This window comes from Spea bombifrons, chromosome 8 (assembly GCF_027358695.1).
Source record: "Spea bombifrons isolate aSpeBom1 chromosome 8, aSpeBom1.2.pri, whole genome shotgun sequence".
NCBI lineage: Eukaryota > Metazoa > Chordata > Amphibia > Anura > Pelobatidae > Spea > Spea bombifrons.
The window spans coordinates 21,281,109-21,297,777 of NC_071094.1; the positions used below are offsets into that span (position 1 = coordinate 21,281,109).

General features: G+C 40.3%; 1 protein-coding gene across 2 annotated transcripts; it reads right to left on the bottom strand.

Moving 5' to 3' along the window:
* Positions 1 to 6,152: 6,152 nt before the first annotated feature.
* On the bottom strand, positions 6,153 to 14,485 carry CCNB3 (cyclin B3). Of its 2 annotated transcripts, none has more exons than XM_053474223.1 (12): positions 14,331 to 14,485; positions 12,632 to 12,738; positions 12,357 to 12,440; positions 12,104 to 12,219; positions 11,861 to 11,966; positions 11,658 to 11,762; positions 10,738 to 10,830; positions 10,022 to 10,159; positions 9,731 to 9,886; positions 9,254 to 9,403; positions 7,243 to 7,373; positions 6,153 to 6,579 (listed from the first exon to the last, which is right to left on the bottom strand). In XM_053474223.1, the coding sequence occupies exons 2-12, from the start codon at positions 12,722 to 12,724 to the stop codon at positions 6,510 to 6,512; spliced, it is 1,242 nt and encodes a 413-aa protein (XP_053330198.1). In that variant the 5' UTR covers positions 12,725 to 12,738; positions 14,331 to 14,485; the 3' UTR covers positions 6,153 to 6,509. The 2 variants fall into 2 exon arrangements, with proteins under 2 accessions (XP_053330198.1, XP_053330199.1); XM_053474224.1 differs by having other exon boundaries at positions 14,361 to 14,465.
* Between the last annotated feature and the right edge of the window lie 2,184 nt (positions 14,486 to 16,669).

The following is a 16,669-nucleotide window of genomic DNA, read 5'->3' on the forward strand; positions in this document are numbered from 1 at the left end:
CAGAGTTACACACAAACTAAGCTACATACCAGCACAAATATCACCAAAGCAGAAATGGCTTCTGCAGGGTTAGGAATGTGGAGTGAACCATTTTACATGTTTCAAAGTGAATAGCAGATCATTTGATGAGTTGACAGCTATGCATAACCTTGAGAAAAATAATGGGCATGTATATAGAGAAAAAAACTGTTTAAACCTGTAATATTTACTTCAACAAAATGTGTTGTCTTGTTTCATTAAGTTATTTTACAGATGTAGATATCAGATTTGCTTAATTATAAAAACAAGATTTTTTCAGAAAGATAATCTGAAAAAAACAGCCTCTCATTGTATCTCAATGTCTCCCACATCCTCTGTGGACCGCTTCCATGTATCTTTTCCCGCAGCTCGGCATTTTCTCTTGCCTCTTCTTTCTTCATCCTCTTCTCCATGAACCATGTCTCCTAGAGCACTAGTACAAAAAGGGCGGAGCCTCTGGGCACACCTTCTCTCCCTGTGGCCAGTATAATTGTGTAGAGAGATTTGTGGTAAAAAAAAAAAAAAGAAAGGAGCAGAAATGCCTTTCTTTCTTCTGCAATATTCTAGCCTTTAATAGTACTTTCGTAAAAGGACAAAGCGATAGCACGCACTCCTGAGATAGCCTCTCATCTCCCATTCCTTCAAGTGAGGCATTGATAGGGAGCGTGAAAGCAATGTAAGCAAAAAAGAAAAGTGGCTTTGATTTTTTTCCCCAATGGGACCATCTTATATTTAAGCCTTTTGCTGTTTTCTTTCATTAAGATCCAAAGTTGGTCGTCATTTTAAAATCAGTGTCTTCTTATAATCTCATAAAATCTGGGATACATAGTTAAGCAAACATCCAATACATGGCACTGAGCCCCACTTCTCTGGCTCACTAGGTAAAAACAAAATGTCTTCACCATGAATTTAATTTCCCTGACTCCAAGCGGCAGTGGCCCCAAAAACTTTTAGGAAGGATCTGAAAATAAAGAGTTAGCTCCTCCTCCTCCTACAGGCTTTAAAGCCTACACAATACCAGGAAGTAAAGAGCCAACAGCAAAAAATATTTTATTAAGGAAGGGAATCTGAAATTTACGAATGGAAGTTTGGTTTTCCTCATCCTCCAAGCAGGGCAGCCAACCATAGGGATGCAGCAAGCCATCTGCTATGTCCACTTTTCCTGACATCTATATTACTGTTGATAACTCCACTATCCATACAACAGACCAGGTTCGCTGCCTTGGTGTCGCCCTCGACTCTGCTCTCTCCATCCCTCACATCCAGTCCCTCACCAAATCCTGCCGCCTCCACCTGAAAACATCTCCTGAATCCGCCCTTTCCTCACACGAGATACCACCAAGTCACTAATCCACTCCCTTGCGATATCCCGCCTGGAGTATTGCAACTTCCTACTAACGGGTCTCCCCCTCTCCCGCCTTTCACCGCTTCAATCTATCCTCAACACTGCAGCTAGATTAATCTTTCTCTGCCGCCGCTCCACTATGCCAATCACTTCACTGGCTCCCCATACCCTTCAGAATCAAATTTAAACTTCTAACCCTGACCTATAGAGCCCTCAACAACTCAGCACCCCCTTACATCTCTACCCTCCTACCCAAATACATTCCTACCCGCCCTCTTCGTTCCTGTCACGACCTGCTGCTTTCTTCTACTGTTGTTACCTCTTCCCACTCCCGTATTCAGGATTTCACCCGTGCCGCTCCCCTCCTGCAGAATCCCCTTCCCCGTTCAGTCAGACTTTCTGCCTCGTACGCGACAGGGAAGCGTACAACATTGCTTTACAGTACTCCCAACCATCATCCTAATCACAGCCATCGGAACAAACGGCTTCAACACATCAGAAGCAGATCAACTCATCCTCACCCAAGCTGTCCTCTCCTTTTGTCTCACTCCCCTCAACTACCGACTAGATTGTAAGCTCGCAAGAACAGGGCCCTCTTCTCGTTTGCACCAGTTTGTTATTGTATGTGTTTATAAATTGTTCTAATGAATGTAACAGCTCTTCGGAATTGGCCGGCGCTGTATAAATTAATGTAATGTAATACATAACCACTAACTGCAAGACCTTAAGTCTAAAGCAGCATCCTCATAGGCCATGATGTTTAGCCTGTAGGGAACATATAGAGATATGGCCACGTTGCGGCCTTGCAGATTTGTTCTGGAGAGGCTAGGGATTTTTTCAGTCCACAATGTAGCTATGGCTCTTGTGGAATGGACGGTAAATGAGAAAAGAGGAGGAACACCTTCAACTACATGAAAGGTTGTTTCCTTAATCCATCTGGAAGTAGAAGCTTTGAGACCCTTTAAAAGGTCCATGAAAGAGGATTAAGAGGTTATCCGATGTATGGGACCTGGCAGATTTGTCCAAATAAATGAAAAGACTAAGTTTTAAGTCTAAAGGAATCAGACAGAAGGGGGGAATAACAATATCCTGCAGGATATTAACAGAAAACCCGACATTGGGTATAAAATCTGGCAAGTTCTCAGGACAACCCTATCTTAATAAAAAATAAGGTATGGTGCTTTGCATGACAAAGTTCTCCTACTCCCATAGCTGAGGTGATGACAATCAAAAATGAGATCTTCTGGGTAAGCAATTTGTGAGAGCAAACACCTAGAAATTCAAAAAGCAGGACTGCATCATTTTTCTTACACCAGATTAAGATCCCAAGGAGCTAAAGTGTTATGAAAAACCGGAGATGTATTACTAAACGTCTTGAGGAAATGCTTAACTAAAGGTTCCAGAAATTGAATGGATGAAATTTGCACCTTGATGGTAGTTGGAGACCATCTTGAAAAACTTTTCCAAAATATGAGGAACCAAAGCAGAGTTAGAGCACCATTTAACGAATGATTACCAACCCCTATTATAGTCAGTCTTTGGAAAACGCCTTAGCGCATAAAGACGTCCTGTTCGGTAGCAATGCTGAAATCTTAAGTGTCTGGAGATCTCAGAGAGGTTTCTGCATGTTCTAGAATGTCCAACTGGGGAAGAATTCAGAATTTTCCTGGGCCAAAAGGGAATGATCTTTATGGCCTTTGTATTGTCTTCCCTGATCTTCTGCATAACGGGAATCATCAGAATGGGTGGGAAGACATAGGCCAGATCCCAGGAAGAGGCTTTCACCAGCCAATCGTCTAAGTAAAAGCCAATGTAAATGCATCTGGCTCACAGCACTGCTGCCAAAACAACAATGACCTTGGTGTAGACTCTTGAAGCCGAGGAAAGGACAAATGGCAAAGCCCGAAACTGAAGCGGAAAATAAACTGACCTCTTTGGACCAAAAACCTCAAAAACGGTCTGATGGAGCATAAGAACATGACAGTAGGCGTCTTGTAGATCTGGAGATCCCCTGAAGTCTCTTCTTTAACAAATTAGCTACAGGTGAGAGAGATTCCATCCTGAAATTCTCAACTTACCACCCTGTTTTCAGAAGGTAAGTCAAGATTAGGATGAAAGGTTACATTTGGCTTTTGGACGAAAAACATTCTGGAATAAGTGCTCAACTCTCTTCTACCAGTGCAGGCTCTATAACCCTTTATACCATATAGCCTCAGAACTTTGGATATGAGTGTAGACTGGTAGAAGACATACCTTTTTCTGGAAGGCAGAAAAAACCTTTTGCGATTAGGCAACTGACCCATCTGTCTTTTGTAAGGATGGACCACTGGTGTTGATCTTCTTCCTACTGGAATCTAGGAGTCAGAATTTTAAATCGGCTGGTTTTCCAGTTAACTTCCCAAAGCTAATCTTTCATTTAATTGAAAATCTAGATGAGAATCTGCCCTCTGCCTATTATGGAATGGAGCATAAACTAGGTTTAGAAGCTGAATCTATGATGTCCCAGCAGGCAACTGTAGAAAGTCCCATGGATCTGGCAGCCAGACAAGTAGCTTTTAGTAAAGCATTAAGGATAAAACCCCCAAGTCTAAAATTCTCTGGAAGTTTGAAAATCAGATCTCTAGGTGTCTGTACAGGATAAGATTCTTCTGATTGTGCTTTTTAGATATGTGGAGCCATAGAAACTATAGCAGCTGTGGTTAAAGGTTAAGGTTGTGGCCCTCACACAAGAAAAGTTCTACTAAGAGCAGTCAGCCTTCCTATCTATAAACCCAGAGGAATCTTCTATAGCAATAATCTGCAAGGCGCTGCTGTATCCACTTTGGAAGGGGGTTTTCCAAAAATGTTACTTCATCACAATCAAAAGGAAAAATAGATTTAAACCATTTTGAAATATGCTTTTTTTTTTATCTGCACATTTTCATCGAATCTGCATAGGCTCTTTAAATACCAGATGCAAGGGAAAAGATTTGGGTTTTTGTGTGCAATAAAATAGCTGCCCTGAACAGGTTTACCATGATAACCCTTAACAGCTTTAACTGCCTTAATTAACTTGGAAGTATACGCCGTGATAATATGGCCAAAACATCCGTAATTTCTCCCTCCTCAGACGATGACTTAGCCTCTTTAATTTTTAAAAAAAACAAAAAACCATCAGAATCTTGACAAACTCAGAAATTCCAATTCGGCAACAGCTTTGAAGGCAGAATAAGATTTCTTTTCCTATAGCCATCTGCTATAGGTTGTCCACAAGAGGCAAGAAGAAACTCTTTGCGTTCATGTAAAGAGTCAGGAGAATCATTACAGGCTGACCAGGCAAATAACCAGAAATACAATAAACCAGAATTAGTGTATATAAAACAAACAAAAGGGCACAATAAAAGTACCTGTACCAAACCACAATGGGGAAGAGCAACTGGACCATCCAGAGATAGAAACATTTTTGCGGTAAAACATTCCATGACATCACCACGAGTCAGAGATCCCATCATGGCTGAAAAAACGCAACTCCTCAGGCACCCCTGAAGCCCAGAACAAGGCAGCCATGTTCAATAGTGCCCTCTAGTAGGCTGCATGCTGAAATCCCTATTGAACTGCAGAGACCATCTCTGGGGGCAGCTCCTATGGGCTTCTGAACTAACCAACTTGGGTAATAAGCGAAAACAACAAAACACTATCTGCCTAGGAAAGGAAAATAACATTAGTGTAGGCTTTATAGCCTGTAGGAGAGGAAAGAGGAGGAACAATGTGCTAACTATTTTCAGATTGTCTCCTGCCCAAGAGGTTTCAGGATAAAACCCTATAGAGTCTTGGCGCTTAGTGGATGGAGGAATATACTTTCGTGGTGCAGTATCGCTACACCAGGGTGTCATTTTTTGTTTTGTTATGCATGACATACACAGGCAAGTAATAAAAAGGTATTTAGTTTTGTGCATTGTATTACTTGTGCAACATGTTGCATCATTCTCTTTATTATGAGTCAACTGTGGGTGAAGAAATGAACCACAGTGCATCCAGATATTGTTGAGAACTAAATTTCTAACCATCCTCAACAAACTCTCAAATAGGAGGTTCTTAGCGCAACAGGAGTGGCACTGGACAAACAAACTGAAGAAGAAGAAGAAAAACAGAACTTTTTGATGCTATCCAGTACAAGCCAAGGCAACAAAAAGAAAACTACATATTTTGTAAGAATGATTAATATAATGGTATTTGGCAGTCAATGCATTTCCAGCATCCATGTACAAGTATTTTGCACATCCCCACATTGCATGGTGGCGACATCTTGACTGTGCAGGAACTATGTTTTGTGCTTACAGCTGTATCTTAAGCTACTTGGAAAATAAAAGGATATGACATTTATCTGCAGTCTTCCCTTGAACCACTACTTTATTGCAGAGAGAGAAAAAAAAAAAAGTAGCATCTCCACACAACCTAATCCAAGGGGAACAAACTCAAAATTTACAAAAAAATCATTACCTTTATATGAAGGCTTATCATTTATATAATACATTTGTAGTTTACCAAATAACACTTAAAGTGTTTGCTTAAATGAGCCTAGAGCATTGTATTCTATTAATTCACTGATTCAATACAGGAAAAGCAAGCTTTCCCTCCTCTTAACCATATTAGCCACACAGAACACTTTTAATGAGCTGCAACTAACCCAGAAGTTGACCCCTGCAACATGTACCAGGTTAAGCAACGGCAGATTAGAACGACATCTGCGATGTTCAACCAACCCTTTGTTGGTTGTGTCCATAGTAGGCTACAGTCAATGAAATCCACATTATTAAACCAAGCTTACAGAATTAGTTTATATTGTGAAAACACTATAGCAAACAGTTACAATTTTGTTTTCAGTAACCCAGCTAAAAATTAGAAATGTAAATCATTGCAATATATTTTGAGATTTACTATGAATGAGCTCACAGGGAACCTGCAGAACGTACGAGCATCTGCACGATAGAAAAGAGCCAAGTCCAGCATATTTTAATTTTCAATGCCGTTCCAGTTTAATTGGAACACTTGCAGGGCTTATATAAACATCTGTACACGAAGGGGTGCAGTAAGGACACTGAATACTTATATATAAAAAAGTACATATTTACAGTCTATATACAAAAGGAAATTAGGAGGATGATTGTTAACTCTTAAGCAATTCTTCTAAATGAAGCATATCCAAAGGAGGCAGTTTAGCCACTTCAAAAAAGACCCTGCAAAAGAGTAAAAAAAATATGGTCAGATAAGCAAGGATTTCCTGAGGAGGACTAAATGCAAAGCAGGAGTGTATCAAATCTAAATATAGTTAAATTGTGTTTAGAAAACCTCTTTGCCCCTTTTCTTTGTACTGGCAATAAATGGGTCAAAGTAAGTCAAACATGAAACACATGGCAATTCTGTTGATAAGTTGTAGTTTAAAAGAGGTGATGAATTTAACATTTTGATTACTAAATGCTGCCTTGATTACTAAATGCTGCTTTCCCCAGTGTCCCTGGGGAAACAAAATCTGACATACAAAAATGTTCCGTGATATAGATTAACACACACACACACATACATACATATATATATATACATATATATATATATATATATATATATATATATATATATTAAAGAGAAGGCTGATATTCAACAACCGTTTCTTCACGTAAAAGTTTCTGTAATTTTCAGATTTTTGTTTCCCAGGGATACTTTTTACAAAAAGCAGGCATTGGTAGGTTGTTACCATATAAACTACTTAGACTATTGTGTTTTATTTAAGTGGAACAGCACCTTTAATAAGTCAGTCATAAGCAAATGTATATTGGGAGGTTCATCCATTGTACATTCTATTCAGATGGGAAGTCAGGAAGAAAAATGCCCATAAATCTTACTTGTGTGAGTATTTGTTCTTTACTGCTTTCAGTTTATCATTTGGTGGGTATGCGAGTAGGAAATTTAGCCTCTTCACCAGCGGCACTAAATCAGCATTCTGGTAACCGCTGTAATGCTGAAGAGTAGAAGTCTGAAAGGGAAAAAATATATATATATCTGAATTACAAGAAGGACAAGGGATAAATGACTTGCACATGCAAGTACAACTGTGATAGAACCCATGCACTTTTCTTTTCGAATCAAAACATAATAGGACTAAATTTACTAGTTTATTTTTTTTTTTTTTTTTTTTTTTTTACAATCCACTAGAGATTTGCAGATTTGATATATAAGAAGATATTGCATACAAGTTGGGAACAGCTTTGACAGAAGGTAGTAGCTTCCAATAGCAGAAAATAGTCTAAAACAAGTTGATAGGACAATTTGAGTAGGTTGAAATTATGGCAAACAAAATAATATACATCAATGTAATATCATCAAGGGAAGTGGGGGGGGATAAATAAAAAAACCTTGACCAGGTCTTAACTGGAGCTTAGACACAGCAGTGATTTTATTCTGTATTTTTATGAGGCCATAGAAGACGTTTGCAGAGTGAGGCCATAAAAAGAGGTTTATTCACTAAATTTAAAGCTGTGCTCCTTGACATCACTATATATTATGAAGAACCAATCCCAATGAGCTACTACTGCAGGAAGAGCTTGGCTAGCACAGTATAAATGTATTGTTACACACGTAATTATGCATTGCACAGGGCCACCTAAGCCCTTCTTGTGGTATAAAATGTGACATTGCCCCCTCCCAACTTGGTGCAACTCTACAAAAACATGGTGCGTATAACCCCATAGAGTAGCTTTATTAAGGGCTCAGAAGGAGGGTAGCATCATTGGTATTTCACTGTAGCAGGGCACTCACCAGCTTCATTATACAGTATGAAGGCATAACCCAAATGAGCCTATGCTTCAAAAAGATATTATTGTACAATACACATTAGGCATAGCCAATCAGATAGATTTACTGCTTATTGAACTATATTTTATGCAGGACTGGCTCAGGTCTGTGTGGAAAGAAACTTGCTAGAGACAGTCCTTTATAATGCATAAGGAATATAGCAAATTGAATCCACAAACAAAACTGGTTTACAGCCCCAATAATAGCGATCTCAATACAGCCTTTTCAATCAAAGCACAAAGACAGCTTAGCCATTTCCATTATTAAACTTTTGCAGAAACTTCAGTTCATGCAATCCAAGAATCAGAAGCCAACACCCCTCTTCTACAAAATCAAAGCTGTTAAATTCATAGGGTTGCGGAGGACATGATCTAGAAGGAGTTTTAATCTTATATGATTCTAACAGCAAATACAACCACGTCAGTGTCACACTTTGGCAGCACTATAGTGATATGCATGATGCACCCTCCCAGCTTAACCCGGCCCTCGTTTCCACTTGATTTCTAGTTTAGACAAGAGTTTATGTGGGGGATCTGCCAGACGTGGCCTTGGTCTCCAGACACCATTTGAACTCGTAATATTTGTTTAAGCAGTAAACGGGTCTCTTACAAGCTTTTCAGGAGTAGTTGTAGAGATTGTGGGAGAACATCCCATACACAGCCTTGATGTCCTGGTGCATGAATATGCAAAATGTATTATAGAAAGGTAGAATTTGACAGCAGATAAGAATCATTCGGCCCAAGTAGTCCGATCCTCGACTGATACCTTCACATGGGCCTATGAACTTCCGCTTCCTGCCCCTACCACTGGGGGTTTTGGTTACTTTCTCTTGTTTGCCTCAACCCATAGAGGTCTCTCATTGAACTTACATGCTAACTGATATTTCATATGTCAGACATCCATGCTGGGTGAGCCCTTTGGTTTATATAGAGCCAAATCTGTCCTCCTTGCAGGACGGCTTTGGTTATATGATTTTTTACACATATTAGAGTTCTTTTTTGTATATAATTATATATTACACACCCACGACTAAATCGTTACATACTGTTATGATGAACTCACCCATCCACCCAAGTCCTTCATCTTCAGAGCAAGAAGTAGGCAGCTGGCAGCCAGTTTGGATGCACTCTCCTGCACAAAGTCATACTCCTGTAGTGTGAGCTCACATATGTAACGTGCAAGTGTTAGAGTCTCCATGTTACTATGAGCACACTGGAGAGAAAAAAATATATATTAAAATTATCCTCAGTTTTTATCTTCATACTGCAGGCAGAACAAAAGGAATCATGTTTTATTATTTACTAAGAAAAGTCTGTTTTCCAGCAGGGACATTTCAGTGGGTAAAAAGTGTGTGTGTGTGGGGGGGGGTAGCTTATGCAACAGTGTACCAGCGCACGTACTGGTGGTTTTTGCTGAAGGGGCGAATAGCAACAGTGAGATCTCCCTGCAAGAAAGTCAGGGCGTTCTAATGGGCTTTTCATATTTTCTAGTTATAAAAGCTGCTGGAAATGTAACGATGTATAGGACAGAACAAGTCACCTTGGCAAAACGTCGCAGAAAACGATAAGGAACTGGAATGTTTATGTCAAAGTTGAGTTTCTGTAAGATCTCCATTTCCATGGCTACGAGCTCCTCTCGTCTGTATGCATCATCACATATGTAAAGAAAGTCATCTAAACACGGTGGACATCGTTCCTAAGGTTAAAGAAGAAAACTATTATAAAAAACAGGTATTTTCTATCGCGAGGGTAACCCCATTCTACCAGTGATCTGGAAAAGAAAGTAGTAATCAGTGACAGGGCAATCACCAACACCTTAACATATCTTCACCTCAAATTTGGAAGCAAGGAGCACAGCAGTGGAACCAATCAGTTGCAGCTTCTCCCTCATAGCAACAGACACTGCTAAGTAATGGTCCACCATCTTCACTGCCAAGTAGAGCGTCTCGTGGTTCAACTCAAAGTTCTCCTGCACAGAACAGAGGGTATGATGAGCCCATTTAGCAAGTAGATGTGGGTGGACGGAGAAAGAGGTAAATATGTTTTTTGTACACACACAGCTTGCTCTTTGTAATTTGTTTCAAAAGCAAGAGTGCACGTTTCTCTAAGACATTCAGATTTGAGGCAAAACTACCTTATAATTAGTTTCCTATTCCCCTAAAGTCCTCTACTTTGTCCTTACCCCTACTACTATAAAAGATGGCCTCATCCTAGCTACAAAAGTAGGTTTAGTCGCGTATAGTACGGAAGAGCATCATATTCATGGCAGTTCCTGTTCCATAAAGGTGGAAACAATGAAGTAAAGGATAATGAAATAACACCACAAGAAGCATCAGCCATTGTAATAGAGACCCAGAGTGGTGAGCAAAATACCATAAGAGATTGTTGAAGTCTATTAGAGCAGAGAAAAATGAAACCAATACACACACAGAAAACAAAACATTAGGATTTACTGCGACATAAGGTGTTAAGTACAAGCATTGTGCTAAAAAGGTTAGTAATTGAAATGGACACATTCAAAGAAAGTTTTTCATGCCAGTTTCTTACCTGCACTTCCACCATCCAGTCAATCAAGATGCCCCTCATGTCCTTACTTATATCAGTCTGCATATCCAAGTAATTAGGAAGCACAAATTTGTCCTGTAGAATACATATTAACAACTATTAAAAAAAACAAATACTGTATACAGACTGAGCAGCAGTTAATACACAATTCTTTGAAGTAGATATGACTACTTAAAGCTGAGATATATATATATATATATTTTTTTTTTAATGAACATAAATGGCAAACATCCCTATATCAAGAGAATGTTTGCAGGATGCAAATTCCAACACCAGCTTCACTATTCATAATGAAGTAATAAAGGCTTAGCGGGTCCTGTATAATCTAAACTTCAATATGTCCAGAGACTGAAGCAGTCTCACTAATCTATGTGTTATACAGAACCAGCCAAGCACTCCCAGCAGCAGGTCGTCACTGGTGTTGGAGCTTCATAATGTAGCTATAACTCAACATAACTCTTCCTGTAGCGAGTAAACCCCGTCCATCGCGCAGACCTTCCGACCGTCAGAGAGAATTCCCCGCACCGTTGCAGGGAACCCTGATCTCTGACAGCCAGGGAAGGTCTGCGCGATGGACGCAGACAACCTCCGCTGCTAACCGCACCTCCTTCCGGCCGCAGCGGAAGTGGTCTACGCGAATCGTGTAGATGTATACACGCTGCCCCGGCTACATGACCGGGGAGTCAGAAGCACCGGTAAGTAGGGGGGGGGGTTGCTCTGGGGAAAAAAAAAACATCCTCTTATAATCGAGCAAACACGGTATTCTGTGAGCAGCTCAAACCTAGGGCAGGTTAGTTGGAAATAAATATGTAGATGTAACTGCTTTATAGAGCTGTTATAACCCAGCAACAATAAAACCAATCAAGGAAACTGCAATCCTAAAGAACTTTCCAAGATCATACCTCTCTCTCACGCATATAAGTGAATATATCCATGGCATATTCAGAAGTTGAAAATGGGTCATCAGCTGATTCTTTATCGATATCTTCTACATCAGGGGGAAGGATCTGCAATACAGATATTAGTTTTTAAAGTGCATATACAGTATACACACACACACACACACACACACACTTTACAATGATAGGTAGGGCTAAAAAAATACCTGTTTCACAACCTCTTTTGGTGGCAATTTAACTTCTGCAGCAATCACCTTTTCTTCTTTAACCACCTCTGGCTGCAGCGCCTCAGCTGTGATTTTCTTTGAGGTCCTGACAGAACAAATTAACACCCAAGGTGAGGGGCTCTTCAGATCATAAAAGCTTTTATTAGGCGTGGAGGACAACGTTGTCTGATTATATGCTGCTACCGTGATTAAGACAGGAAGTATTATTGTTAACACACTCACTTTTTGAGGTTCAACTCATTGTTCTTTGCAGTTACGCTAATCTGGGCATTTTTTGTCTTCTTAACTGCAACTTTTTGCCCATCCCTCTTTTTTTGCTGCTGAATATTTTTATGAGCCTGCATGAAAGAAAAAAATAAATAATAAAAATACATACATACAATTGTACTTTGTTTCACAAATTATTTTTTTTTTGTAGGAGTATTTTATAAAAACTCAAGTTTGAAATAATCAGTTCGCTCACAAAAGCACTCACATTTGTGATGTCCCCAAAGGCAGATCTTTTCTTGGCGCCACCTTGAGGAGAGGATGGTGAACGTTTGATCTGAACGCCTTCCTCCTGTGCCAAGAGGGAAAAACAAAAAACACTCAACTCTTAGCTTTTAGTACCAACAAGATAAGCCTCCAAAACTTGCATCTTTATTCCAAATGTTATACTTATATAGGACAATGTAAACAGTTTTGTTATATACAACAGAACCAAAATAGCAAGCCATTAAAAAATACTTGTATAGTTTCTGCCATTGTTACCTTTTGAAGTTGACAATTTTCGACCGAAACTGTCCTTCCCGGTCGAGGTACCTTTGTCACCACCGGGCGAGATAGGCGAACAGAGGGCATCATTTTAATGAATATAACTGGAGAAGAAGGACAAGTTAGACATCAAGGAATTTCCATATTGCCAACATATTACTGACAGTGTGCTTCTAGTAATTAAACTTGGTTCTCATGGAATAGCAAATATGACACATTGAATAGGATGACTGACGCGATGAAAGAAGCTCATTTTCCTCCTACACGTTAAGTATGATATTCAGCGAACAATCACCTACTTTGCCTTACCACATTACAGAAGCAACCAGCAAGGGCACTTTACAAGAAGCAAGCAAGCAAGCAGAAAAAGGTACTGTAAAAATGGCCAACGACAGCCATGATTTCTAGCTAATAACACTGCCGTCTGTGCAGATATAGTATTCCTCTTCCCTGGGAAGAAACGCTCCCGAGGAAAGCTGAACTCCTCACCACACACACATGTAATTGAGAGTCCTCATGATTGCCATCCAGAGGTTTGGAGACATAGCCACAGGTCACCATGACTATTAGGCTTATATAACTGCACTCTGATCAGTACAGGGGCACACAGGTGACAGATTTGTACCAGAAGGGCCACATGTCACCCTTCCTATCATGCAAAACCCAATGCCATTTACGGCCTCACGCTGGCGGTAGGAAGGCAGATCTTGGGCTGTCGACAGAAGGATTTTGCAGATATGAGATCCGAGTTACCGCCTGTGGTTTCTAATCCATTAAATAAAAGCTCAAGACATTGAAAACACAGAATTCACTTAATCCATTAAGTTACATATTTAGGGATCTTAGTAACAGGGAAATAAGTAATTCAAACCCCTTAAATGAAAGGCTGTCCAAGGAAAACAGGACAGGTGTTAGTCCTCACCTGTTGTCTCTGTTAGTCAATTTGTTATGTTAGATACTACTTGTTATGTCCTGTCTACCCACTGTACAGCGCTACGGAATTTGATGGCACTATACAAAACAATAAATAATCTCCCATAGGGCGAGTGACTGTGGGCAGAGGAAGCAGATCAAGTGCACAGACTATTTTAAAATTATCCATTAAAATGTAATTTTAGGAGCATGGAGGAATTTGAGAAAGCAACATGTTTGGCCTTTCTGCTCAGAAACAGTAGCAATGTATCCAAAAATCAACTATTACATGGAAATGCCTCATAAGGTTAAAATGTACTCTGCGGTGTGCTTAAATGCATATGATCTTGGCCTTCAGAATAGCCCCATGGGAACATCCTGGGCATTTTTACTCGCTCCTAACATGTACCCTGGAAGCCATTACAAAGCACTAGTTCTGGCGTTTCTGTACAGATCGGTCTCATAGGAAATGAGATGCAGATGTTCATATACACAACAATAAAGCAGATTCATGCCCTTATAGCAGATGCTTTATTAGAAAGGAGAAAAGGGACGAAACTCACTAATGGAACCCGTAATCGTTTACAATGTTACCTTCATTCACACCATCATGTTATAAAGAAAGCTTCAAACGTGTTCGGAACCGATAGCATCCCATACACCCAGCGTAGTCATGCTACTTATCAGACACCGATCATTAACCCGCTAGCAATCATAGAGCTGTGCCCTGTGCTAAAGTTATTTAACGAGCGATCGTATCATAACACTACGTAACTGCGCTTACCGGCGGTGGACTGGAGTAACGGACGTGCACCTCGATCCCTGTTTTGGGTGTTAATCCCCTGCCTTTATTCCCACGCTGGTCCTACGTTGCTTCCTCTGGCAGGGGCCCCCTTTACACACTCGACCAGCTCCCGGTGAGCCTTGGTCTACACATACACAATTTTGAATCCCGCGGGTCCCGCCCACTCCTCATTTCCATTGGTTGATCACGAACCAATTAGCTTGTCACTTCAGATGCCGTTACCATAGCGATTTTTTTCTTTGAATATTCGAAACAAGCAACCAATCATTGGTGGGTTGCAATACGACGTACTAAAACATCGCCACCGTTCAAATAATAACGTAGGCGGGGCTTTGGTATAAAATACCTACTTCTGGTATTGTTCTGCATACAATAAAATGTGTAAACGGTTGGTGTAATAGTGCGTATTTATATAGTACATCGATCTCTATGGAAAGGTAATTTTTCACAAAGAGTTAATTACTCTATAGGCCTATTTTAGCCATCAATTTTTGGCTATTTTTTCTCAACCAATCTCGCGATCCCAGGGTTACAGGGCAATTATCAGTGTGGTGTTTTTTTTTGTTTTGAAGAGGGGTGTTGTAGAGCAGGGCTGTAAAGATATTTTTAATGGAAATTTTAATGTATACGTGGGTGGTGAGGAATTTTACAGAATTTCATTTTATTTCAATTTTCAAAGGTATTTTCTGCTATTTTGAGTTCAAATCTCACGTTTTTCAGCTAGATGTGATTATAAAGGTGTATGTCAAAATGAATACATGAGGAATGCTATAGGGTCACCTAAAATTGGAAAATATTGGACAACTCTCTTATTGGGATTGCACATCTTTGTCGGTTTAAAAGGACAGTCTTTCTTTTTTGCCTACAAGCTGCGAATCACTGGCAGGAGCCCCCACCGAAATCAATAGGAACGCTTTGTATGCACGCATGCGCAGTTATGTATTTACCTACGGGGCCCCCCTAGGCCTGACCTAGAGCAGCCCCTTTCTCCGTGTTCATTATCCCAAATACAATAAAAGGTGCTGCATTGCGTCTTCAAGACACACACCGCCTTTTAATGAAGTCTATGATGGGGACTGTGATGAGCTGGTCAGGTGTGACTTTTGGTCATAGAGTATAGGAGGCCACAGCCATAATGCCGCCGCTAACCACAACCTGGCCCCTAGCTTTGCAGACTTGAAGTGTGTGGGATATAGAAAAATATAATGAACTAGTCTGCCAAATCTTCCTGATGTAAACTCAGACATCAGTAAGTCATTGGTCTCATCTTCAGAATAGCTTTATGCTATGATACTCGTACTAACACCATACACTAACATACATACACAAGCTAACAACAAATGCTGCCACACACGTATGCTAACACCATACACTAACACATACCTACGCTCATTCTAACAGCATAATCACACTCTAAAACAATACATTAACACACAGTTATGCCAACCCGCATGCGCTTACATACTCCATTACCATACACACTGTCCATATAAGCAATTAACCTTAATAATAGTTACCATATAAACAGTATGTCTCAATTTTTTTACTTCACCAAGTTGGTTGGATTGTTCTCTGATATGACCAGGAGATGGCGATGCACATTTTCTTTGTATTCTATGTTTCTGTTTTGTCTTTCAAACAAGGTCAATATGAATATGAATATCTTACCAAATGGGAGCTAAATAAAGCACCTATTTATTACATTGTATTTATTACTTAACATATCACTGTTATAATAGGGAAACAGTAAAATTAATAAGAAACATAAAACTGACAATATTCAATTTAACAATAAGATTAACACGTGTTAGACATATACAGATACAGAAAAGGGCCTTGTGCATAGTCAATTCCCATCCTATATAAGCCCTCAGTAGACATCAGACTTTGCCCAGTGAGGGTTGTGCTTACGTTGCACAGTGCCTATTCCCATACCTGGGCTCCAGCTATCCAGAGCCTTCCTTTGCGGGACGTGGCCAGTACTGCACACTGACGTTGGCGGGCGGTCCTGCTGAAGTTGGGTGGTCCCGCTGACGTTGGGGCGGTCCCGCTGACGTCGGGGCGTTCCCGCTGAAGCAGGAAACATCCTCGTTTAAAGGAAAAATGGGCGGGGATCGAGGCGTGTCAAGAACCCGCTCCCGTGACTCGGAGGATTCGGGTCTTAACCCGGAGAACTGGAGGAGCAGCGTTCACCTGGCAATCTTCAGGTCAAACCCGGAGAGTTCCCAGGTATGTCTATTGTGCACATTCTTTTACAGTCTTCAGTATTTGTCCCCTGAATTCTAGCATCCGAACCTTGGCTTGACTTTGACCTTGTC